General features: G+C 39.6%; 2 protein-coding genes across 2 annotated transcripts; both read left to right on the top strand.

Moving 5' to 3' along the window:
* The first annotated feature begins 10,417 nt into the window (after positions 1–10,417).
* Positions 10,418–18,480, top strand: OR6A2 (olfactory receptor family 6 subfamily A member 2). The gene has a single exon (XM_086340363.1). It carries the CDS (start codon positions 15,789–15,791, stop codon positions 16,764–16,766), a length of 978 nt encoding a protein of 325 aa, XP_086196489.1. The 5' UTR covers positions 10,418–15,788; the 3' UTR covers positions 16,767–18,480.
* A 5,292-nt stretch (positions 18,481–23,772) lies between these two features.
* LOC147357850 (olfactory receptor 6B9-like) lies at positions 23,773–26,897 on the top strand. The gene has a single exon (XM_086340362.1). It carries the CDS (start codon positions 23,890–23,892, stop codon positions 24,862–24,864), a length of 975 nt encoding a protein of 324 aa, XP_086196488.1. The 5' UTR covers positions 23,773–23,889; the 3' UTR covers positions 24,865–26,897.
* The last annotated feature ends 215 nt before the right edge of the window (positions 26,898–27,112 follow it).

Here is a 27,112-nt window from a genome sequence, read left to right as displayed (position 1 = left end):
GTATTATTGTATAGCTATTTATTTCTCTCTTAAGGTCTTTTAATTTTTGCTTTATATATTCTGGTGGTCCTATTTGAGTACATAAATATTTACAAATGCTATTGGACCCCTTTTATCATTATATGATAACTTTTTAAATGTCTCATTATATTCATACCTCTTTCTCTCTCTCCTGGGCGATTCCTTTAATGTAAATGTTATTCTGCTCGATGTGTCCTGTAAGTTCCTTAAGATATCTCCATTCTTTTTCATTCTCTTTTCTTTTTGCTGCTGTAATTAGATGAGTTCCACTAACCTATCTTTGAGCTCACTGATCCTTTTTACAGTTCATCTAGTCTGTTTTTGCACCCCTCTAGTATATTTTTCACTTCAGTTATTGTATTCTTCAGTTCTGTGACTTTTGTTTGCTACTCCCTTATATTGTCTCTTTATTAAAATTCTCACTTTGTTCATCCATTGTTCTCCTGAACTTAGTGAGCATCTTTATGACTATTTTTAACTTCATTAGGTAAATAACATCTCATTTCATAAGTTTTTTTTTTTTTTTCCCCCCCCTGAGGTTTTAGCTTGCTCTTCATTTGGAACATATCCCTCTGTTTCATTTTCCTTGACTCAGTGCGGGTTTTTTAACACTAGATAAAACAGCCACTTTGCTCAGTCTTGAAGGAGTGGCCCCGTATATGAGATAAAACTTCTTGTTCAATGTTGCCCTAGCCCTTGGTTGTCTCTCAGACTCTTGTGATTGTCCAGGTAACCTGCTTTATTGTTAGTGGGCTCCCAGTAGTTGAGGGTATGCTAAGAGTTATCAGTGTCCCAAAGGGGAAGATCCCTGTTAGCACCTAGATTCGGGTTAATTGGAAGTCAGACCCATAGGCAGCAAGGTTTGAAGTATTCAAATATACCCCTTTCAGGAGACAACTGGGAATGAACATTTCTATCTGTTCCTTCTGCACTGTTTGAGGCTATAATCAATTCAGAGCTGTTTTTGTTTACTACCATCCCATGAACCCATGTATACAAATCTCACTGGCCACCAGAGCAAGGTTATCAAGGATGGCAGTCACAATGTCAATGTATGAGCTTTATGTACAAGTTCTTTTCTCGGAGACACTGATACCTGGGGGAGGGACAAAGGGAGAAGGCAAAGATGGCACCCACTAGCTTCCTTAATCTCTGGACAGAATTATATACATTTCAATATATATTTAATTAGAATCTTGTTCCTTAAGCCACAGCTATGAAAATAAGTTTATTGGTCTCTTTCCCAGAAAGACAGAGGTATATTTCATCCTGCTATCTTTGTGCTATGTTCTGGGGGCAATATCTAGTTTAAAATGTTTCTCTAGGGGACTCATGAACATAAGAACTATCGGCCACCAGAGCCAGGCAATCCAGGGGCATTCCCTGGGTGGCAGCCACAGCAACTGGGCGGGACACAAGACTTTCACACAGACTCCTGTCAACTTAAAAAAACACTAAAAGTTGAGAGCTATGTTTTATTTGGTGGGACTTCAAGCCCAGGAGACAGCATCTCAAATGACCCTGAGAAGGTGAGGGTAGGGGAGGAGCCAGGTTATATAGAAGTTTTGCAACAAATGCAGGTTGTCTGAACATCAACAGATTATTGTTAATGAAAGAAAACCAGATATTCCAAGCTCTGGAATTTAGCACTTTTTTATGTATGCAAAGGTATAAGAGTCTGGGCTCAATGAAATCATTCCTTTCATATGCATCTCAGCTATCCTGGGCCAGTGTCCTGTGTTTTTTTTTTTTTTTTTCACATTCTGAGCTTCCTTGGAGCTCATCCTAGGGAATTATGAGTATGACAGTCTAATGGCTATCATATAGCAGGTATTCTTCTCCTTCTTGAGTGCCCTGAGGGTTCTGGAGCTCACATTGGAACGCTGCAATCCCTGATGACTGTGACATCCGTGTTTCCTGATATGGCAGGAAGTAGTCCATTTCTCAATCCTTTCTGGGAGATACTGGCCATCTGGAGTGTGGTGGATGGAGAGTGTAAAGATAGTGCCTGCCCTCGAAGGTCTGTGAAGAGGATCACAGTTGCCCCTTAAATTTGTATTTCATTAGAAGCCTGACTTTTAGGTCAAAGCTTTGTGCTATGCAGTGCTTAGTCTCTCAGTTGTGTCTGACTTTGTGACCCCATGGACTGTAGCCTGCCCGTCTCCTCTGTCCATAGGGATTCTCTTTCTCCAGGAAAGAATACTAGAGAGGGTTGCTATGCCCTCCTCCAGGGGATCTTACCTACCTAGGAATCAGACCCAGGTCTCCCACATTGCAGGGGACATTTTGTCCCAAAGGAGAGAATTTTCAGAGTATTTGTTACGGAAGCATCAACTGAAAAGAAAATGCACAACCTAAAAGTTTAGAATTATGCTTTGTTCAGCACCTTACTGACCCACTCCAGTGTTCCTGCCTGGAGAATCCCAGGGACAGGGGAGCCTGGTGGGCTGCCATCTCTGGGGTCACACAGAGTCGGACACGACTGAAGAGATTTAGCAGCAGCAGCAGCAGGACCTTACTGAGGACTATAGCCCAGGATGCAGCCTCACGGATACCTCTGAGGAACTGTTCCAAAGAGGTAAGGGAGGAGCTAGGAAATACGGGAGTTTTTCGTGGAAAACAAAACAAAATAAACAACAACAAAAAAACCCACCATGTAGTTGAAGATCAAGATTACAGCTAATCATTAGAAATAGACATTTCAAGTTAATGATTTTAGTGTTTTTCTATGTATGAGAAGTTGCAAGAGTCTGGGCTCATTGAAATATTCCTTTGATATGCATTTACCAGCTGAGCTATGAGGGAAGCTCATCAAAGGCCAAAAATATCCTGCTTTTCTCCCCCCTGAACTCTCCTCACTGACAGGTTTGGCTGGAGTGGCTGGTGGCTTGATAGCAGGCAACATCTTTTGTTTACTGAAGTGGCAGCAACACGTTTGTCCATAGGAATATCTGTCATCTAGCTGTAAGTCAGGATAGTAGTGATAGCGTAGGTGGTGATGTACTTCATTCTTTAAAATCTCTTTCATCAACATTAATTTATATTTTACTTATGCTACATTTTCAGTGTGGGTTTACTGCAGTCTTACTCCATGTTCTTTTCACAGGAGACCTGTGTGAATGGAGCATTCTCTATCTCAAATATTGTTTCATGGCTGAGGAAGAATACAGAGTTGGTAAACCACAAAATAATTGTTAAAAGTTTCAGCTCTGAAAGGACAAACATTTCAAACCCATATTCACAGAACAAAGGAGGTCACCTGGCCAAAATTTAGTGGAGAGAGATGTAAAATTCTTGCACAGAGGAGAGGTACAGCAAGTCACAAGGTCAAGTTGGACCCTTGCAGTGCAGGAATATATAAATGGTCCACAGAGAAAAGAACTGTACATTGTAATGTAATGTGTCCTACTCTCCGTATTGTCTTCTAGAACGTTAAAATTTCTTGATTGAAACGGTATTTTTCAACAAATGTCTTATTGTTTAATATATGGATAATATAGTCATGTAACTAGATTGGCAGAAAGTACGTTCATTTGTAATAGATTTCTGAGTTTGTTTCACTTGTCTTTGCTGTTGCATCAGTATGATTTTACTGAGAGGCAGGAAGTACTATTACATCAATGATATATTTGTGCTACATTCATTGAAACTAAGAGCTCTGTTTTTCTTTTCTTTTTTTTAACATTGCATCTATTTCCTCTAAAAATATATTTGATAAGCCAATAGCTTTTCATTTTCTCCTGTAAATATTTTCTTTTCAAGTACTGATACTTTACTAAAATTCATATCTAACATCTGGAAATAAATTTAACCTCTTAGTATTTTATATCTGAAGTTACACATGTTCAAATAATGTATATGTGACAAATCACAAATTGTAACAAAAGTTGGTTTTTTTAACTGACATAATTCCACAAAAATAAATAATTATTATCTCATAATTAAGGAATCATTGTGTAATATCTTCATGTCTACAAAATTTACTCTGTGGATTATTGATGATAAATGAATGATAGTATGATATTATGATGCATATCAGATAAAAATACTTGTAGATTAAAGTTGAGAACTCAGAAATTCTATTCTTAAGCAAAAGGAAAATAATATGAACTATAACATGAAATATTAAATTTGACTGGCCAAGCAATGATAATAGAGATTTAGATTTTTTATTTTAGCATACTCACTTATCTCTATACAGAAAAAATGCACATTATGCTCAAATCTTTTGTGTCCTTACTGAGTTTTTCTAGCTACTATAACAATTACTGAGAGAGAATTAGACAAATTTCCTCCTGGCTTCTAAGAATTTTCTATTTATCTTTTAAATTCTGTCATTTTGGATTCGTGTATCCTGAAGCTGTGATTATAGAGGCACTCGAATTTAGGGTTGTTCGTCAGTCAGTTCAGTTGCTCAGTTGTGTCCCACTCTTTGGAACCAGGCTTCCCTGTCCATCACCAACTCCTGAAGCTTGCTCAATCTCATGTCCATTGAGTAGGTGATGCCATCCAACCGTCTCATCCTCTGTCGTCCCCTTCTCCTACTGCTTTCAATCTTTCCGAGCATCAGAATCTTTTCTAATGAGTCAGTTCTTCCCATCAGGTGGCCAAAGTATTGGAGCTTCAGCTTCAGCATCAGTCCTTCCAGTTAATATTCAGGACTGATTTCCTTTAGGGTGGACTGGTTTGATCTCCTTGCTATCCAAGGACTCTCAAGAGTCTTCTCCAACACCACAGTTCAAAAGCATCAATTTTTCAGCACTCAACCTTCTTTGTAACCCAACTGTCACATCCATACATGACCACTGGAAAAACCATAGCCTTGACTAGACAGATCTCTGTTGGCAAAGTAATGTCTCTGGTTTTTAATAAGCTGTCTAGGTTGGTCATAACTTTTCTTCCAAAGAGCAAACCCCTTTTAATTTCATGGCTGCAGTCACCATCTGCAGTGATTTTGGAGCCCAAGAAAATAAAGTCTACCACTGTTCCCACTGTTTCCCTATCTATTTGCCATGAAGTGATAGGACCAGATGCCATGATCTTAGTTTTCTGAATGCTGATTTTTAAGCCAACCCTTTCATTCTCCTCTTTCACTCTCCTCTTTCACAAGAGGCTCTTTAGTTCTTCTTCACTTTCTGCCGTAAGGGTGTCATCCTCATATCTGAGGTTATTGATATTTCTCCCGGCAATCCTGATTCCAGCTTGTGCTTCATCCAGTACAGCATTTCTCATGATGTAGTCTGCATATAAGTTAAATAAGCAAGGTAACAATATACAACCTTGACTTACTCCTTTCCCAATCTGCAACCAGTGTGCTGTTTTATGTTCAGTTCTAACTGTTGGTTCTTGACCTGCATACAGGTTTCTCAAGAGGCAGGTAAGGTGATCTGGTATTCCCATCTCTTTAAGAATTTTCCAGAGTTTGTTGTGATCCACACAGGCAAAGGCTTTGGCATAGTCAATAAAGCAGAAATAGATGTTTATTCTGGATCTCTCTTTTTTTTTTTTTTTCGAGGATCCAACGGATGTTGGCAATTTGATCTCTGATTCCTCTGCCTTTTTAAACACAGCTTGAACATCTGGAAGTTCACAGTTCATGTACTGTTGAAGCCTGGCTTAGAGAATTTTGAGCATTACTTTGCTAGCATGTGAGATGTGTGCAATTGTGCAGTAGTTTGAGCATTCTTTGGCATTGACTTTCTTTGGGATTGGAATGAAAACTGACCTTCTCCAGTCCTATGGCCACTGCTGAGGTTTCCAAATTTTCTGGCATATTGAGTGCAGCACTTTCACAGCATCATCTTTTAGGATTTGAAATAGGTCAACTGGAAGTCCATCACCTCCACCAGATTTGTTCATAGTGATGGTTCCTAAGGCCCACTTGACTTTCCATTCCTGAATGCCTGGCTGTAGGTGAGTGATCACACCTTGATGATTATCTGGGTCATGAAGATCTTTTTTGTATAGTTCTGTGTATTCTTGCCACCTCTTCTTAATATCTTCTGCTTCTGTTAGGTCCATCCTATTTCTGTCCTTTCTTGTGCCCATCTTTGCATGAAAAGTTCCCTTGGTTTCTCTAATTTTCTTCAAGAGATCTCTAGTCTTTCCCATTCTATTGTTTTCCTCTATTTCTTTGCACTGATCACTGAGGAAGGCTTTCTTCTCTCTCCTTGCTGTTCTTTGGAACTCTGCATTCAGATGGGTATATCTTTCCTTTTCTCCTTTGCCTTACTCTTTTTTCATAACTGTTTGTAAGGCCTCCTCAGACAACCATTTTGCCTTTTTGCATTTCTTTTTCTTGGGCATGGTTTTGATCCCTGCCTCCTGTACAATGTCATGAACCTCTGTCCATAGTTCTTCAGGCACTCTATCTTTCAGATCTAATCCCTTGAATCTATTTTTCACTTGCACTGTATAGTTGTAAGGGATTTGATTTAGGTCATACCTGAATGGTCTATTGGTTTCCTCTACTTTTTTTAATTTAAGTCTGAATTTGGCAGTAAGAAGTCCATTATCCAAGCACAGTCAGCTTCCCGTCTGCTCCAGCTCCAGCTGGAGCGGCAGCTGGGCGGTGCTGGAGCGACTTTGAGGAGATACCCCATGTTCCAGGGCAAAGGAGAAGCCCCAGCAAGACAGTAGGTAAAATCACATTTAGAATCAAACCCCATACCCTCCAGAGACGCCCAGAGGGCTCAAATATACCTTATGTGCACCAGGACCCAGAGACCTCACAGAGACTGAGACAGAACTGTGTTTGGGTGTCTCCTGAGGAGGTATTGGTCAGCAGTGGGCTGCTGCGGGGGCAGGGGCTCTGGGTGCAGCAGACCTGGGTACGGCATAAGCCTTCTTGGAGGAGGTCACCATTAACTCACCATAGAGCCAGAAAAACCATATCTTTGACTATATGGAACTTTGTGGGTAAAGTAATGTCTCTGGTTTTTAATATGCTGTCTAGGTTGATCATAGATTTTCTTCCAAGGAGCAAACAAGTGTCTTTTAATTTCATGGCTGCAGTCACCATCTGCTATGATTTTGGAGTCCAAGAAAATAATTCTGTCACTGTTTCCATTGTTTCCCCATCTATTTGCCATGAACTGATGGGACCAGATGTCATGATCTTAGTTTTTTGAATGTTGATTGAAGCCAGCTTTCTCATTTTTTCTTTCACTTTCATTAAGAGGCTCTTTAGTTCCTCTTTGCCTTCTACCATAACGATTGCTGTGTCAATGTAATCAAGGCTGTACTGGTGGCTCTGTTGGTAACGAATCTGCCTGCAATCGAATCCTGATTAGATCCCTGGGTCAAGAAGATCCCCTGAAGAGGGAATGTCTACCCACTACAGTATTCATGCCTAGAGAATTCCATGCACAGGGGAACCTGGCAGGCTACAGTCTATGGGGTTGCAAAGAGTTGGACACTACTGAGGGACTTTCACTTTATCCCCTTTTTCACACACAAAAGCCCCAGCCAAAATGTGCTCTCTCTAGCCAAACGACCCAAAAAGGGTGCAACTTAGTAACACAGAAATGTTTTAGATGATAACTACTCTACTTATTCCAAATGCAATAGGAAAAACTGTGGTCAAAGGCAGGGGAGACTACTTTCATCCTCACCATGGTGGGTAGGAGCCGGAATTTCATCCCCCTGCCACCAGGTGTCAGTGGAGAGCCCAGACTACTATACCCATTGAGCAGTGACAAGGTGCAGTTTTTCCTTAATGGGCTTTCCTAGTGTTCTTGCCTGGAGAATCCCAGGGACGGGGGAGCCTGGTGGGCTGCTGTCTCTGGGGTCACACAGAATCGGACACGACTGAAATGACTTAGCAGCAGCAGCCGCAGCAGTGGCTCAATAGCAAAGAATCCACCTGCCAATGTAGGAGATGCGGGTTGCAGCCCTGGGTTGGAAAGATCCCCTGAAGAAGGAAATGGCAACCCACTCTACTAATCTTGCTTGGGAAATCCCATACTAACTTTGTGTCAGAAAATGCAGAGAATCAAGACTCGGAAATCAGAATCAACAAAAAAGCTTAGTACTAGAAGTGGGTTCAAAAAGACCATAGGATACAAAATAAACATATAAATAAATTAAGTGTGGGGATTTCCCTGGTGGTTCAATGTTAAGACTCTGAGCTCCCAATGGAGGGAAGGAGCATGGGTTCAGGCCCTGGTTGGGGAACTAAGATCCCACATGCTGTGTGTCCAATAAATAAATAAAATAAAATATTTTTTAAAATCATGTTTATTTCTATGCAATTGCAATGAACACATAGACATTGAAATTAATAATAATATTTAGAAATATTTAAGTTATATAAATATAAAAACATATTTACAAGACTTTTGTGCTGAAATGTATAAAATACTGATGAAGGAAATGAATGAAGATCTAAATAAAAGGAGAAACATACTGTGTTCATGGACTGGGATATTGAAGTAGTATGATGCTCAATTCTCCCCAAATTGGTATACAAGTTTAATGCTATTTATCTCAAAATCAGAGTAAAATTATTGTCCCATAAAAACTTCTACATAAATGTTTTTAGCAGCCTTATTCATAATAAAATAAACTGGAAACAACCCAGATGTCTTCAACTGCTGCATGTTTAAACAAACTGAAGTATATACAGCATGTAGCACTACTCAGCAATTAAAAAAAAAAAAAGAATGAATTATGAATACACACAATCTGAATGAATCTCCAGAGAATTATGCTAAGGAAAAAAGTTCATTTCAAATAATTATATAATATATTAATCCATTTATATAATATTTATGTAATGGTAAATTATAGAAATGGAAAACTGATAGCAGTTACCAGGGCTTAAGGAAGGAGTAGAGGTCAGAAGAGAAATGGGTCTGCCTGCAAAGGGCAATAGGAAGACTCTTGTGATGAAGATATTCTGTATCCTCCTTACACTCAAAGCTATGGTTTTTCCAGTAATCATGTATGGATGTGAGAGTTGGACCATAAAGAAGGCTGAATGTCAAAGAATTGATGCTTTCAAATTGTGGCGCTGGAGAAGACTCTTGAGAGTCCCTTGGAGTGCAAGGAGATCAAACCAGTCAATCCTAAGGGAAATCAACCCTGAATATTCATTGGAAAGACTGATGCTGAAGCTGAAGCTCCAATACTCTGGTTACCTGATATGAAAAGCCAACTCATTGGAAAAGACCCTGATGCTGGGAAAGACTGAAGGCAGGAGGAGAAGGGGCCGATTGAGGTAGAAATGATTGGATGACATCACTGACTCAATGAGCATGAGTTTGAGCAAGCTCCGGGAGTTAATGAAGGACAGGGAAGCCTGGCATGCTGCAGTCCATGGGGTCGCATAGAGTTGGACATGACTGAATGACTGAACAACGACAAAAGCCCTACATATTACCATGTGGATACCCTGTTTGTGATAATGTACTATAGTTTCAAATGAGAAAACAGGCAAAGGGTACATGGAATCTTTCTGTAGTATTTCTTACAGTTATTTAATAGTTTTTCATTAAGTAATCTTATTTTTCTTAAGTATAATCATACATGCAAATAATATTTTATATCTATCTTATCAATATTTATTATTCACTTTTTCAGGTTATATTTTATTACCAAAATTGCCAAAGCAACATGAAATAATGGGGAATAAGAATATTTTTGCCATCTTATTTTTTCATAAGAACATACCTGGCATTTTTCCACTTGGCACACATATTTCATTAAATAGGGATAGATTTCATAAGCCTTTATCTGCAATTCAAAAATCCAAGCAGCTTTGAAACTGAGCAGTTTTTCCTAAGTTTGGGGTCTTAAGACATTGGATTAAAAAATCTGTTATAAACTGATTATTTATTTACATAATTCACATTGTATAGTCATATATTTTGCTGTAGATATATTGAAGTGAAATGAAAGTCAGTCATGTCCGACTCTTTGTGACCCCATGGACTGTACAATCCATGGAATTCTCCAGGCCAAAATACTGGAGTGGGTAGCTGTTCTCTTCTCTAGGGGATCTTCCCAGCCCAGGGATCGAATCCAGGTCTCCCGCATTGCAGGCAGACTCTCTACCAGCTGAGCCACCAGCTGCTGCTGCTGCTTCAGTCGTGTCCAACTCTGTGTGACCCCATAGATGGCAGCCCACAAGGCTCCTCCATCCCTGGGATTCTTCAGGCAAGAACACCGGAGTGGGTTGCCATTTCCTTCTTCAATGCATGAAAGTGGAAAGTGAAAGTGAAGTCACTCAGTCGTGTCCACCAGGGAAGTGTAGATATGTTGATGCATTTGATTATAGAACTCTTTGGAAGTGATAGGAAACATATGGTGTATGCAGCATATTATTTTTCTAAAACCTGAAAAGTTCAAGAGCCCCATTTCTTTTGAATGAAGAAATTTAAATCTGTACTTTTTTTTTTTAATCTTAAAGATGTATCCCCTTTGTCCTCATGAGTGTTTATCAAATAGATTTCATAGTAAATATATATTGGGACTTCCCTGGTGGCTCAGAGGTAAAGAATACATTTGCCAGTGCAGGAGACACAAGTTTAATCCCAGATCCAGGAAGATTCCACTGGCCACAGAGCAACTAAGCCCCTGCACCACAACTGTGGAGCCCACGCTCTACGAGAGAAGCCACTGCAGTGAAAGCCTGCGCACTGCAACTGGAGAGTACTCCTGCTCACTGCAACTAGAAGTTCACGCAGCAACGAAGACCCAACACAGTCAAAAGTAAATCAATAAATAAAAGTATGTTTAAAAATAGTACATATATTGAAATGATTATGGCTGTTTTATTTAACCTATTGGTGTGGTCTGTTGGCTGATAATAATCACCAAAGGCAAACTGACATCAACTTCTAAGTCTTAATGAGGTTTGCAAACATTCCTCATTTAAGTAATACTACCATATCCACCAAATCAATGCTAATTCAAGCAGCTGTTGGTTTTGACAGTTTTCAACTAACAGCATGGCAGTAAGCATGGCAATAATATTTATGTGCATACATATTTTCCTTTATGCAAAATGGGATTTAATACAATGTCTATGGCACTCAAAAGTAGGTTTTCATTTTAAGAGTATTTGTAGACGTTCTTTCTCTCCTCACTGCTGCATCATGTTCTTGTGATTACTTCCTCTTGACTTTCTCAGCATTTTTTCTGTTCCTGGAGAACGAGTCTTGTTCCTATCATGGACTTAGTCAGGCTTATGGATGGCACACTAAACTAGAAAATGATAACGTCCAATCATACTTATTTTGTCCTGATTATTCAAACATTGGGAACTGCTTCCTCCCAATTACTTAAAAGAATCTCTCAAACTCAGAATCTCAAAGACCCTTTTCTTAATCTCAAATGTTCCCACTAATAATTCTTCTCTAGTTTCAACAGGCTGAAATTCAACAAATATTTCTTGAACCCTAGCTAACATTTTTTTGAGAAAAACTATGTTCCAGGTGTTCTAAGAAACTTCCATCCATATATTTAATCTTCATAATTCTGTGAGATGGATATTAGAATCATTTCCATTTCACAGGTAAGAAAAAAGAGGCAGAGAGATGTTAAATAATTTTTTCAAGTCACATAGTTGAAAACAAGCAGTGTGATGATGGAGACCACATTATTAATCTCTACTTACACTATTCCTAGGGACTGAGATTGTGACAAACCTTTTCACAAATTTTGTTTTATTTAATCCTCAAAACATCTGTAAAATGTTATTATCATTTTATGGCAAATCAACTGATATATAAAAAATCCTTATTAAAAAGAATATAAATTACAAACATTGAACTAAAACCCAGAAACTCTCAATTCAGTGCTTGTTCTATGACATCATGGAACTATTAATAAGAGATGTCACCCATATGAGTTCAGAAGATAAGGAAGAAATTTTGTAACATTGTTGAGACCCTCTCATGTTCCAAGCGTTGTCTATATATCATGACATTTATTTCTCTTAACAACTTTGTGAGGTGTATTATTCTCATTTTTTAGGTTAGGAATCTAAGGCTCACACAGTTCAAGTAAATTGCCCAAGATTACATACTTGAGCTAGGATATAAGCCCAGATTGGCCTGGCCTAAAGCCAAAGCAGGAAAGTGGCAGGATAGAAAGAAGGAAGGGGAGGGCAAGGGGAGAAGCTATGAGGTTGTAGGAGTATTGTGAGCACTGTCTGCTATTCTGATAAACTTTTCTGATAAACTTCTATTTCTTGTTTCTTAAACACACCCTTTTCCTGTCTTCTATCCCAGTCTCTCTCTCTCTCTTTTGCTTTTTTTTTTCCCCTTGTATCTCTACTGGTCTCTTGGGGTCTGGCTTTAAAGTCATCCCAAACATCAGAAGGAGGAGGGCAAGTGGAGACTACAGGAGGGAGGTGCAAGATAAAAGAACCTTTCCTGGTGGCAGTGCTCTCTGACCATGGGAGGAAGAGAAGGTGGAGTCTCTGTAGCATCTTTCTTTGTCCTGATGCTTTAATTTTCCTTCATATGTGCTCTTTAAGTGGTTTCCTAGCCAGCTGGTCATCTTGGGAAGACACTGAATCAAAGACATCTGAATAAAGTAAGTGGATTTTGTTATCTTCTGATTCCTCTTTAGTAGTCAAGTCTCCCATGTTTTCTTTCTACTCGATACATCCATCTTCCTAGTTGCCTCTACATCTAATAAAACCCAAACCCTTATCAGCATTTCTCACATCTGGTCCATTCTGATACTTAGACCAATGTAATTCTCTTTATCTTTTCCACACATAGGCTGTCTTTGTCTTTATTCACACTTTGCCTAGCCTCCCTATAACTTTTATGATCTCTCAGTCCTAATTCTTTCTATATTATACTTATCTTCACCTAATCTTCTCTCATTGGATCTCTTAAATATTATAGCACATTTATTTTACCTAAATACCATCCTTTTTATCAACAGAAGGTACAAGTTCTCTGCTCTTAATCTAACTTCCTTATATTCTATCTTGTCTCTGTAGATCTACTCATTCTTCTATATTCAATGTCTGTTTTCATTACATGTTATTCCAATTCTGTCAAATTTTCTGGTAATTCATTTAAATTCTCTGTTCAATCATTTCCATCCATTTTGTTTCTTTATATTTGATTCCTATCATTTCCAATTCATCTGTTCTATCCGTATCTTTCCTTTCATTTCCCCCTCCATCCATGTGTCCATACAACCATTATAATACCTTTACTATTCAGTTCTTAAGCAGACCCTAAAATGAGAATCACTGTCAAAACAAGAGACAAAAATTCCTGTAAATAATCTTTACTTGTAGAAATATGGGTAGTTTTGGAAGATGACAATTGAGAAACTAAAACGTGAAAAGTAAATAATGCCTAAGAACAGTTTATTTTTTCTTTCTTTCTTTTTTTGTTCCTGGGAGCAATTTTGACAGAGAAGAATATATGCAAATCACAGAATTAGAGAGAATAGCACAATATGTTTAGAAAAAGAAAAATAGTGTTCAATGACATTACTGCAGGACAGTTAAAGGAAATACATTTTGACACACTGTTGAGGGATTTTGTATGTTTTTCCCCAAATCATAAGCTCTTGGGATGAGATATCTATATAAAGTTTCACTCTAGAAACAAGTACGGAGAAGGCAATGGCAACCCACTCCAGTACTCTTGCCTGGAAAATCCCATGGGTGGAGGAGGCTGATAGGCTGCAGTCCATGGGGTCGCTGAGAGTTGGACACAACTGAGCGACTTCACCTTAACCTTTCACTTTCATGCATTGGAGAAGGAAATGTCAACCCACTCCAGTGTTCTTGCCTGGAGAATCCCAGGGACGGGGGAGCCTGGTGGGCTGCCGTCTATGGGGTCGCACAGAGTCGGACACGACTGAAGTGACTTAGCAGCAGCTTCAGAAACAAGTAGAAATTAGATTGATAAGAGCTGAGGTTGGAAGAAAAAAGACCAGGTAATAGGCTATTGAAAAATAAGTCAAGAAATAACAAGGACCTGATAGGTATAAAGGACTAAGGAGAAGACAGTAGAAATGGGACAAATTTAGGAGATTAATTAAAGAGGAAGTTTAGATAAAACTTGGATTAGTTGTGGGGTTGGGGTGGGTAGAATAGGTATAGAAGATATAAGAAACCTCCAGATCTCTGGTGTGGTACACACTGCAGAGAAACTAATATCATTCATTGTGATAGAGGAAGAATAGACTTAGGAAAAATTTTCCAGACATGTTATGCTTGAGCGGCCTATGTGACATCAAGGGAATTATACCCACTCTTTGCTATACCATAAGGATATATATGGCCACTTTGGCATGTGGTTCCTCTTTTATTTTATATCTACCTAAGCAATAGCAGCACTGACACCACTAGTAACAGTGACATATGGGATTTCCCAGGCTCTACTATTAAAGAAAGAGTAATGAGAGGAACCTTAACAAATCAGTGAAAAAGAAAAGAAAGAAAGGACAGCTAACGGTTCTATGAGGAGATGCCACATGAGTCAAAAATTGAAAGTTAAGTAGGAATTAGGTGATACATTAGGTGCTGGATGCCAAGAGCTGCAGGGTATAAAAAACAGTGCAGGTCGTGACAAGAGATAACACCTTGTTTGGTGACACCTTGTTAAATAGTTTGAACTTGATTGTGTAGACAGGGTGGTACCGCGGAAGGTTTTAAGCAGGGGGATGAAATGCTCAGATTTAAGCTTTAGGGGAGAGACTATAGGCAGTAAGGTCAATTAGGAGCCTAATCTTTTTAATTTATTTGCTTATTTTCAAATGTGCAGAGCATCAAAGGTGGAGGCAGAAGAGACTGACAGATACACAGGAATATCTAAGGCCCAAAGGGTCAAATGCACAGTTAATCGCACATGAGGTGGGTATTGAGAATAACGGATCAAAGTTAAGGTTCTGATGACGATTATAATTTAGAAGTTCCCATTTATGAAGCTAGTATATAGTACGAGAATAGGTGTAGCAGATTAAACTTTCAGGAATGAGAAGATGAAGACATGTCTCCACCACCAGATTACGAGCTCCTTGCAGACTAGGCACATGTTTTATTTACCCTTTCTCTACCTCAACTCAGCCTATAGTCTGGAATGTATTTGATCCACCAATACTTTTGAAATAAATAAATGGTGGGTGTGGATGGTAAGAATGGGAGTGATGGGCAATGTAAGCCAGGGATATGACATTTTGTAATTGCATTAAAGCACCCATCCAAGTATTCTTGCCTGGAAAACTCCATGGACAAGGAGCCTGACGAGTGGCTCAAACACTGAGAAATGCTCAAGTACTGCTCACAAAGCATAAAGAAAAGAGAAACTCGGGTATAAACTGATTAGCAGTTTTTATGTTTTCAGATTCCATATAAAACAGAGACACAGAGTATTTGTCTTTCTCTCTCTGGTTTATTTTACTTATCATAATGCCTTTAAGATATAAATTATTTCTTCAAAACGGAGTCATGATGTAGCTCATAGACAAACTCTCACTTCAGAGCAGCTAAGACTCTTAATATTTCTGGGTTTGATCTATATTTTTCAGGGACCAATTGATGCTTATCAACCCATGCTTCTCCAAGAGCCAGAATACACTCTCATCCTATTCCAATACAAGATAGTTTATTTTTGTCTACTTTTGTCTCTGCTCATTTCCAGATTACAGAAGAAAACAATGGCTTCAGTTCACTGATGAATTACATGCACTACTCACATTGCCTTCTGCCACTATAAACCCATCAGGAGAAAGATTTAATTTCTGCTGCTGCCTCCTGAACACACTCTATTCTCCCCTGAAAAGCAATGGGCATGAGCGGCACCATGGAGAGGAAGAACCAGAGTGGGAGAGTGAGTGAGTTTGTGTTGCTGGGCTTCCCAGCTCCAGTACCACTGCGGGCACTGTTATTTGCCCTTTCTCTGTTAGCCTATGTGTTGGTGCTGACTGAGAACATACTCATCATTGTGGCAATCAGGAGCCACCCCAGCCTCCACAAACCCATGTATTTCTTTCTGGCTAATATGTCCTTCCTGGAGATTTGGTACGTGACAGTCACTATTCCCAAGATGCTAGCTGGCTTTGTTGGGTCCAAACGGGGCCGTGGACAGCTAATCTCCTTTGAGGGCTGCATGACACAGCTCTGCTTTTTCCTGGGCCTGGGCTGCACTGAGTGTGTCCTCCTCGCAGTTATGGCTTACGATCGCTATGTGGCCATCTGCCATCCTCTCCACTACCCTGTCATTGTCAGTGGCCAGCTGTGTGTGCAGCTGGCAGCTGGCTCCTGGGCAGGAGATTTTGGCATTTCAATGGTCAAAGTTTTTCTCATTTCTCGCCTCTCTTACTGTGGCCCCAACATCATCAATCACTTTTTCTGTGATTTCTCTCCATTGCTCAACCTTTCATGCACTGACATGTCCATGGCAGAGCTTACAGACTTTGTCCTGGCCATTTTTATCCTACTGGGGCCACTTTCTGTCACTGGAGCCTCCTACATGGCCATCACCAGTGCTGTGATGCGCATTCCCTCAGCTGCTGGGCGCCATAAAGCCTTTTCCACCTGTGCCTCTCACCTTACTGTGGTGGTCATCTTCTATGCAGCCAGTATCTTCATCTATGCCCGCCCAAAGGCACTCTCAGCTTTTGACACCAACAAGCTGGTGTCTGTACTTTATGCTGTCATTGTACCACTGCTCAACCCCATCATTTACTGCCTGCGCAACCAAGAAGTAAAGAGAGCCTTACGCCATACTCTACACCTGCACCAGGGCCATGACGCTAACTAAGCCTGGGAGAGCTAGCACAAGTAGAAGGGAGGTATTAAATCTTAGATAAATAACTGGGTTTCCCTGGTGGTTCAGCGGTAAAAATTCCACCTACAATGCAGGAGACCACCTGCAGGGCAGGAGAAGTGGTTTGATCCCTGGGTTGGGAAGATCCCCTGGAGGAGGAAATGGGAATGGCAACCCCTTCCAGTACTCTGCCTGGAGAATCCCATGGACAGAGAAGACTGGGGGGCTACAGTCCATGGGGTACAAGAGTGAGACAAGACTAGTGACTAAACCACCACCAGCAGTGCTCTTAAACTTAGGGTCTGTGTCTTCTAAGAAGTGCAGAGGAGCTCTTCAAGCCTAAATTAGGGACTAGAGTTTCCAAGGCACCACCAAGGAAGTAATTCAGGACAAGGAAGAGAGGTGAATTACAAGCTAGAAGTTGGATTTCTTCAAGACAAGGTCTTAGCATACAGGCTAGAACTTGATCTCATGTTGTCTGCTCTACTGTAGTTTACATAGAACACGTTCATGAAGCATGTATCCTGGTGGGGTGGAAAGGGATGACTATAAGCATAAAACATGACTGAACTGCAATATTTAAGGCAAAAAAAAAAATGTAAAACTAGCATTTTTCTAAGTGGCTCTTCCTGGATTTGTTACTGAATTTTAGTTCTGAGACAGAAGATACAAAAAAGGGAAGCAGAAGGAGAAAAGCCATTCAAGGAAGCATAGGCTTCATTATGGAAAAGCAGCAGGAGACTTCTGGATGAGACCTCTTCTAGTTGGAGGATACCGATTTAGCCCATGAAGTAGTGGGACCATAACTGATCATGCTAGTGTGAATTACAAGGCAGGGAGACAGAAAACTGTGAATTTTTGTATTGGCAATATATCACCCCTTGGCCTACAGGGGTTCAGAGCTTCATTTTCTGATTTATCAAGGTCAGTGCCCACACTGAACTAGTGACTGGGTGCAGTTGTTTATTTAATACTCAGTCTCCCTAATTAGACTATAAGCTCCAAGGAACCAGAGATCACATTTGTTTGTTCATCATTTTATTAGCAGGGCTCAGAATAGTGTTTAGCACATTATGCCTATAAAGAAATATAGTAAAGGAATATAATGTGTAGCCATGTAGGCAAAGCATGTGTGTAACATCTATAGGCAGTTTTTGCAGGTTTCAGAAACTAAACCTTGCACATCTTGCTAGGATACAAGTCGGTACAAAGTGGCACAGCCTCGCTGGAAGAAAAGTTGGCAGTATGTATCATAAATGCTAACAATATTGAAAACATTTGAAACAGAAATAGTTGATTAAGAAATATCAAATTTCTTAATAGTAAATACAGACATTTATATTTACCAAAAGAAAAATATGGAAATATATTAAACTTCCACAGAAGACTGATTAATCAATTTTTAGTCTATACATTAAGTGCAATATCATGCAGACATTAAAATACTATAATCTAAATAGAGGTAATGACAGAAAAATATTCTTAATATAATAAATGCAAATATTAGGTTATGAATAGTATCAAAATACTACACTGTACCAAATAGAATCAGTCTTACTTGTTCATTTGTTTAAATATGACTAGAAGGAATTTGACTGAAATCTTAGCAGTATTATGTAATGAACCCCTTGTTCTTGTAAACTGCATTCTGGGCAAAGGTATTATTACCAGCATATTTATTTAAATAAATATTTCTTGGCCAATAAAATATGCAACTTTATTCATCTGAACAGAGAGATGGTTAGAGGGTATGTCAGTGTGTTATTTTTGGAAATGTAACTCCTTACAATCACCCAAGACTCAGAATAGGCTACTTCTCTCTGCAAGTGTAGGGGCCTTGTGTTGTTGCAATTTACTTTCCTATATTTGTCTACAGCTTAATAAAGCATATGAAAAGCTATAATTTATATAAAAATATTGGATCACTGTATTGTATACCTGAAACAAATATAATATTGTAAATCAACTATATTTTGATTTTAAAAAGTATATGAAAAGCTACTAGCAATGTTATAATTAGGCATTATTAGCTAGTCTCTACTTATTAAAAATTTTAATATTCACATCTATTTGTGCCAAAACAGTTATGTAAACTTATAAGTGTCTTGCTATGACAATTGATAAATGACTGTATATGCAGTTCACCAAAAATCTATCTTCTGCCTCTGCCGTCAAATAAGTATCTGAAATTGGGTAGTGGTCTGGGAAGGGAATGTCCTCTTCTGGGCATCAATAGTGTAGCTATTTTATGAGCCTCCTTATCAGTGAACTCCAATTAGCAGAAAGTAAATACCTGTGACTAAAAAGCCTCTTGATGAAAGTGAAAGAGGAGAGTGAAAAACTTGGCTTCAAGCTCAACATTCAGAAAACGAAGATCATGGCATCTGGTCCCATCACTTCATGGGAAATCTATGGGAAAACAGTGTCAGATTTTATTTTTTGGGGCTCCAAAATCACTACAGATGGTGACTGCAGCCATGAAATTAATACGTGCTTACTCCTTGGAAGAAAAGTTATGATCAACCTAGATAGCATATTGAAAAGCAGGACGTTACTTTGCCAACAAAGGTCCGTCTAGTCAAGGCTATGGTTTTTCCTGTGGTCATGTATGGATGTGAGAGTTGGACTGTGAAGAAGGCTGAGTGCCGAGGAATTGATGCTTTTGAACTGTGGTGTTGGAGAAGACTCTTGAGAGTCCCTTGGACTGCAAGGAGATCCAACCAGTCCATCTGAAGGAGATCAGCCCTGGGATTTCTTTGGAAGGAATGATGCTAAAGCTGAAACTCCAGTACTTTGGCCACCTCATGAGAAGAATTGACTTCTTCTGATCAAATAGGTAATATTTACATTTGTATACTTATCACAAAGAAGTTTTAGAGCTGTTTTCATATACATACTCATATTCATATTACTTCTGAAACTAACATTAATAATATGATAGTGACAAGGGAATTATTATTACCATGTTTTGTGAGATAAAATCCTGAGGAATATAGATAAGGTCAAATATCTTTAAAATGATGGAATCTACATTAAAACTAGATCATCTGACTGATGGACCAAAATTATTTCTCATTGCATTATTTTCATGCTACCTTCCTGCGATGAGTCTGGAATGACACCTCTTTGATGAAACCTTTTCTAGATTGCTATGTTGGAAACCATTTCTCTCTCATTGATGTACCTAGAACACTTTGTTTGCACCTCTCTTTTGTCACACATTACATACTACATTCATTACAGTATGTACTTCTAACTTCAATTAGAAAATTAGAAGTTCCTAGAGGGCAGAAGCCATGATCTACATAATTTTACTCCCAAAAATGTATAGCACATTGACTTGTACATAAAAAGAGCACAATAAAAGCAGGATGTGATTTTTGTAATGAATGAACAAATGAATGTATTAATTACCTTATTAACTGACTCAGAGTTCTTATCCTGATTTTTGAGTAATTTGGTGCTGCACTACTTTGCATATAGTAGTAAGTAAAAAGGGCCACACTCTCTCTATAGGTATAGTTAAATATATTCGAGCATGAAGAGGAATAGATAGGTGGATGGAGAGTCAACTTCCCTGTCCAGGTTCCCTGGACATAATCTTGGCAGCACACAGAGTTTCCCTGGAGCCAAGAGAGACTATGTGGGTGAGTCCTGTGGGAAGAAGAGAGGCTGAGTGTTAAATATATTCTGCCTCAGCTCTAGTCTTCTGGTCTCAGTGCTGCAATACTGATCAGGCAGTCTAAGCAGAGACCAGACATGGATATTCAGGGAGTGCAAAAATATGCAAGCCAGCCTGCTTTCTCAAGATTAGTGCAAATGTGTGCAGAATTTTTCACTCTTGAAGATAGGGAAGGTGGATCCTGGTGAGAAGTGGAAGGTACCAGGTGAGATTTGTTGATCCCTGAAGAAAGTTCCAGGGAAGATGAGGAGAGGCTTAGGGAAATGACTGCAGGCATCATTTTTGGATGGGGGAAAGGGTATTATGGGGGAATGAGTGGGGAAACGAAGATCCAGTACACATTTACCCAAGGTGGGGAAATTTGGGCAGCTGAGAGATTGTTTGGATGTTGGACCAGGGCAAAAAAGATATGTTTTCGTTTCCAGAAAAAGTCTGTTGGTGTCTGTTTTCTCTTGAGAATGAGCATACAAAAAACTGAAACCAATTCTATACTTTAATGAACGGATTTTTTTCCTCAGGTACCACAGAGATTCTAGAGCTCAGGGCTATTAGTTCTGAAAACAAGGAAAATAGAATTCTGCATTTCTCTATGATACAAAGTAAAGTCTGCTGAGAGGTGTATTTGTGGCAAATACATGGAGGAGAATATGAAGTAACAGCGATATGATTAAATACATGAAAGCAACATAGGATAAGAAGATAAGAAAGGAGGCATGAGTGATCAGCAACTCAGAGCTTTTCAAAGATGGTATAATCCTATTCCCCAGGAAATTGGCTTACCTCATTCCCCCAGAATAAAACATAAAAAAAAGCAAGTAAGAATGAAAGTGAAAATGAAAAAGGCTGCATGTTTAAACAAACACACGTGAGTAGCATGTATGAGTCTAGTGCCTTATCCATGCATTATCACATTTATCCTCACAACAAACCAGTAAGATAGGCATTATTAACATTACATACTTTTACAACAGTGGGTGTTAAAGTACCTGACTGTTAAATATTCTGTTTAGAATGACATAGCTGGTAGCCTTATTCTGACTCTAAAGTCAGTGCTGATAACTCATCTGCAAAGGTAAGTGTGGGAAATGATGTGGCATATAGTGAAAATGCAGACTGTTACACTAACACACGCCCTGAAGGAAAGTCTCTACATACTGAAGAATGTGGGAAATATCCCTCCTTTCTGCTATCAGATCGGGTTGTTTTTCCCAAAGAAGAACACTAGGTCAAAGGCATTGAGAGACAGGCTGAGAACTGCTTACAAATGAACTACAGTCCTGTGAAAGGTGTTGATTGGAGGCCCTGGGATGAGACATAATCCCTTTCTATCCAGCGAGCAGTGCAGAGGTCTGCTGACACGTGCTGCTGTGGAAAGGAGGCAGTGGCAAAAATAATATGTGTTTTGGCCTCTCATCTTTCTGTCCCTTGCCATGAGCCATGGCCAGAAGATCTCTCTCCAAAAGGTTATCAAGATGATCCTTGATTGATCTCCCACCCTCTGTGTGTTAAGTGGACAGTAGGGTGGACCAATTGTTTGGCCAAAAGAGTGAACCATATTCTGAAGGTGGGACCTAAACTCAGTCTTTATGGATGAATGTGATATTTAGTGGAGATGTATATTCATTTACATACTTTTCAAGAGATAAACTTGTGGTAACCTCTTTCCTTAGCCACAGATTAAAGTAATTGGGCTACTTCACAAACGACCCTTCCTTCCAGCCTTGCAAGGTGGCCTATCCTTGTATTGTGTTCATGTATGCTCTGGCCTCCCTTTTCCCTACCCCTCTAGGTAGAGCTTGGCACAATGGCTGACAGAGACTCTGACCTACCAGGTGACCTGAGGCAAAGGATCATATCCAGTGTTCTCAGATAGGGTGGATGTTTTTATCATGAAAGTACCCTGGGTATGTGCGCTTCCCTGGTGGCTCAGATGGTAAAGAATCTGCCTGCAAGGTGGGAGACCTGGGTTTGTTCCCTGGGTTGGGAAGATCCCTTGGAAGAAGGCATGGCAACCCACTCCAGTATTCTTGCCTGGAGAATCCCCATGGACAGAGGAGCCTGGTGGGCTACAGTCCATGGGGTCACAATGAGCTGGACACAGCTGAGTGATTAAGCACAGCACATACCCTCAGTATGCAAGATGGACATATGTCCAAAGACATGTAGCCTGATAGGTACGTGCCTCTTGCCACCAGCTTAAAGGGATTAATTCACTTGTTAATACATATTTGATAATATTTATGTTTTCCAGTCACTATTCCAGGTATTAGGTTCATAGTCTTGAAGGACAGTCTTTTTTTCCCAGTTTTTTTGAGATATAATCAACTTATAACATTGTGTAAGATTAAACAGTATAATATGATGACTTCATACACATATATATTATGAAAAACTTTCCACAATAAGGTTAGTTAACACCTCTATTATGTAACATAATTTTGATTTCTTTGTGTGTGATGAGAACATATAAGATCTATTCTTTTAGCAACTTGCAAGTATATAATACAGCATTAGTAACAGTAGTTACCATGCTGTACAATAGAATCCCAGAGCTTATTAATCATATAACCAGAATATTAAACCCTTTGACCAATATCTCCCTGAGTTTTGAAAGATACAGTGTAAAGGAGAGAAATCTCAATGCATGAGAAGGTTGTGCATTGGAAGAAAATTTTGCTGAAGTATTTCACTCTGCTTTGGTGGGGTTATCTCCTAGATGGAATCTTAAATCAACAGATAAAAATGGGGAAAAGGCATAAAAGGAAGAGGGATGAGTGCATGTAAAACACAAGAGTGATTACAGTGTGCTTGAGGAGCAGAACTATTTGAGTATATCTCAAGCATGGAAACAATTTAGAGGGTGCCAAGAGAGAGGCTGGAGAAATACGTAGGGGTCAGAATACGAAGAACTTTTATCTAAGAGCAATGGAGAGTCATTAATGGATTGTCCAAGAGTTATCATTTTTTTAATTTTCCACAGACTCTAATCCAAAGAAACGGTGGTGGATCAAAGGACTACAGGCAATAGATCACCCCAATATTAAACCCTGGAGCTTTTTCTGACGTTATCCTAAACATTTTTTTCCAGGCAGTAAAAATGTCTTTGTGCTGTGGCTTTGTAATTAACTTGAGATTTGAAACCAGCAAGTGAGAGACCACTGGTCCATGTTCACGGACAAAGGAGTAAGGGATGACATGGGGAGTGACATTCAAATATTTCATCAGGTGGGTGAGAGTAAGGGATGGGAATGCACTTTGATTCCAGGAGTTTTTCATAACAAACACACCACGTTTTTTTGATGGAAATGTATGCTTCCCATTGGAAGATTACTTCATACTGACAGAGGTTATTTTATGAGTCTCATTCTCAGGAAAGACTGATTTGCTAACATACTGGTCTCCTCTCCAATGTCATAGTCACCTTCATTATTTGTGATGAATTCCTGCCTCTCAGAGCTCTTAGTCATGCTGGGGAGAAACATCACTCTGGTGAGTGAGTTCATCCTGGTGGGCTTCCCCACCGCCCCCTGGCTGCAGGTCCTGCTCTTCTCCCTCTTCCTTGTGGTTTACTTGCTGGTGGTAATAGAGAATCTTGCCATCATGCTCACTGTCTGGGTCACTGGCTCCCTCCATAAGCCCATGTACTATTTCCTGAGTAGCCTGTCCTTCCTGGAGGTCTGGTATGTCTCTGTCACCGTCCCCAAGATGCTGGATGGATTCCTCCTGCAGAGACGGCGCATCTCCTTCACAGGCTGCATGACACAGCTGTACTTCTTTATCTCGCTTGCCTGCACGGAGTGTGTACTTCTGGCAGCCATGGCCTATGACCGCTATGTGGCCATCTGCCACCCTCTCAGATACCCAGTCATCATGACCACAGGTCATTGTGTACAGCTGGTGGTTTTTTCCTATATGACTGGTTTCATGATCACTGTGATCAAGGTCTCTTTTATTTCACATGTCACTTTCTGTGGCTCCAATGTCATGAACCACTTTTTCTGTGACATCTCACCAATCCTCAAACTGGCCTGCAAAGACATGTCCACAGCTGAGCTAGTGGACTTTGCTTTGGCTATTGTCATTCTTGTCTTCCCTCTCACCACTACCATCCTCTCCTATGTCTACATTGTTTCCACCATTCTGCGTATACCCTCCACCCAGGGAAGGAAGAAGGCCTTCTCCACCTGTGCATCCCACCTCACGGTAGTCATAATTTATTACACAGCCATGATTTTCATGTATGTTCGGCCCAGAGCTATTGCTTCATTTAACTCCAACAAACTAATCTCAGCTGTGTATGCAGTCCTCACGCCCATGCTAAATCCATTCATCTACTGTCTGAGGAACCAGGAAGTCAAGAATGCTATCAAAAAGACAGTGGGTGTTGGCCAGTGCTTCCTGCTCAGCTGAGGCCTGCTGCCTTGAGGAGGAGACTGTTCCAGACAGGAGGTCGTTCCCATGACACTTATCGTTCTGTTTTTAGCTTGCTCTATAGATCAGAAATCTTTAAAAAAAAACAAATTGCAGCAAGGCAAACGTTTCAAAAAACTCTTAAAAGTAGAAACCACATATTCGAAATGTATACTTTGAACAATTATTCTGGATTCTGACTTAAAGCCTGCCTCTATATACAGCTGTACAATTGAAGTATGTCAACTCACTTGCCACTGTAGAACCTTCCACCAGATGCAGCTTAATTGTCACTTGTCACTCACTGAGAGGGTTTTGATTTGAGTCTGCAAATGATTGATTTATTATAATCTCTGTGCAGTCAAACCTCACTGCTAATGATAATCTGTGTTTTCCACCACTCTCCAGACCTAGCATCACTGCCTCGGCTCCACCTCAGATTCTCAGACATTAGATTCTCATAAGGAGCACTTGACCTTGATTCCACACACGCATAGTTCACAGTAGAGTTTGCACTCCTGTGATAATCTTATGCCGTTGCTGATCTGACAGGAGGTGCATATTAGAGGAATGATTTCCGTAATCCTAGACACTTACATCTTCCCCTGCTTAGAAAAGTACCAAATTCCTTAATTTGACATATTTGGTTTCTTTAATTAAAAGTAACGCCTTGCTGTGTCCCACTGCCTGCCCTTTGCTACAAAACTCCTGTATATCCTAGCTCTACCCCTCATCTCCTCAGAGCACTATCTCAGAGCTATCTGAAATGTTGTCTCCCAGCTGCAGACCTCATTTTGCCCAAATAAAATTTGCCTCGTTGGGCTTCACTGATGGTCAGTGGTAAAGAATCTGCCTGCCAGTTAAGGGTACAGGCGTTTTTCCCTCATCCAGCAAGATCCCACATGCGTGGAGTGACTAAGCCTGTGTATCACAACTATTAAGCATTTCTTTTAACACATGCATGAGACACAGATTCAACTGTTTTCTATTTCGGACCACGGCTCATCTTACATCAGTCTTTTCCTGATTTGGTTTCCTTCTCTTTTTGAATTTTTATCCAAGTTTTTAGGTATCCATATTTCTTAAATGATCACTATAAACATAAAACAGTCATTTGAGATAAACTTTCTAGCATTCAACCATGAATCTATGCTTTCCTATCTGGCTTTTATTTCCTTTTAAAGTTTCTCCCCTTTTCCTGAGAATGGAAATTGAATATGAGTGAAAAGTCAATATTCAATAGAATATTGACTCATCAATGAGAACTTTTTGAAGAGAAAGAGAGGACAATCTTGTTTAGCAAAGGAAAGATCTACTGAACTTAAGGATTTCCAATCCTTGATCTCTGTTCTGAAAAATTTTTTAGAACTGGGTGCTACTCTGAGATCAAAATATAATTAAAAACTTTCAAATGTGAATTTGAAAAAAAATAGGCTTTTAATCACCAAATGGATTGATGCAATTTAGATAAACTCCAGAAATTATGGTGCCTCCAAATTAAACTACAAGGCCATTTGTAGATACACTAAGCCCATATATTGATTTAAAGACAAAGACTCACTTAAACTGAGACAATTCCATGGGGGGAGAAATAGAAATAAATGGAAAACAGGATAATAGGAAAACAATATATTTAAAGCTCATTATTATAGAGACCATCTTGACAAACTGATGCTTTTGAATTGATGCTTTTGAACTGTGATATTGGAGAAGACTCTTGAGAGTCCCTTGGATTGCAAGGAGATCCAATCAGTTCATCCTAAAGGAAATCAGTCCTGAATGTTCATTGGAAGGACTGAAGCTGAAACTGAAACTCCAACACTTGGCCACCTGATGCGAAGAATTGACTCATTTGAAAAGGCCCTGATGCTGGGAAAGATTGAAGGTAAGAGGAGAAGGGGACGACAGAGGATGAGATGGTTAGATGGCATCACTGACTCAATGGACATGAGTTTGAGTAAACTCCAGAAGTTGGTGATGGACAGGGAGGCCTGGCGTGCTGCAGTCCATGGAGTCACAAAGATTTGGATACGACTGACTGAACTGATCATGACAAAAAATTCTAAAGGCCAGGAAAGAAATTTTGGTTGACACAGAAATGTGCCTCTCATGCTAATACAATTTAGCATGATGCTAAGAGTAAACTTGACTAACATCAGAAACTGAACTTGGAGGAAATACTTTAAAAGGTTCAGTATAAAATAGGTAATTTGCAGGTTTAGAGTATATGTTCTGAAATAGATGGCCT

The sequence above is a fragment of the Bos grunniens genome, chromosome 15 (assembly GCF_055505025.1).
Source record: "Bos grunniens cultivar Pamir isolate PY7600 chromosome 15, Bosgru_T2T1.0, whole genome shotgun sequence".
NCBI lineage: Eukaryota > Metazoa > Chordata > Mammalia > Artiodactyla > Bovidae > Bos > Bos grunniens.
This window is presented reverse-complemented; position numbering and strand designations above follow the sequence as displayed.

Excerpts from the sequence above, each read along its gene's own strand:
- OR6A2 (XM_086340363.1), top strand. The coding sequence starts at position 15,789 with ATGGGCATGAGCGGCACCATGGAGAGGAAGAACCAGAGTGGGAGAGTG.
- LOC147357850 (XM_086340362.1), top strand. The coding sequence starts at position 23,890 with ATGAATTCCTGCCTCTCAGAGCTCTTAGTCATGCTGGGGAGAAACATC.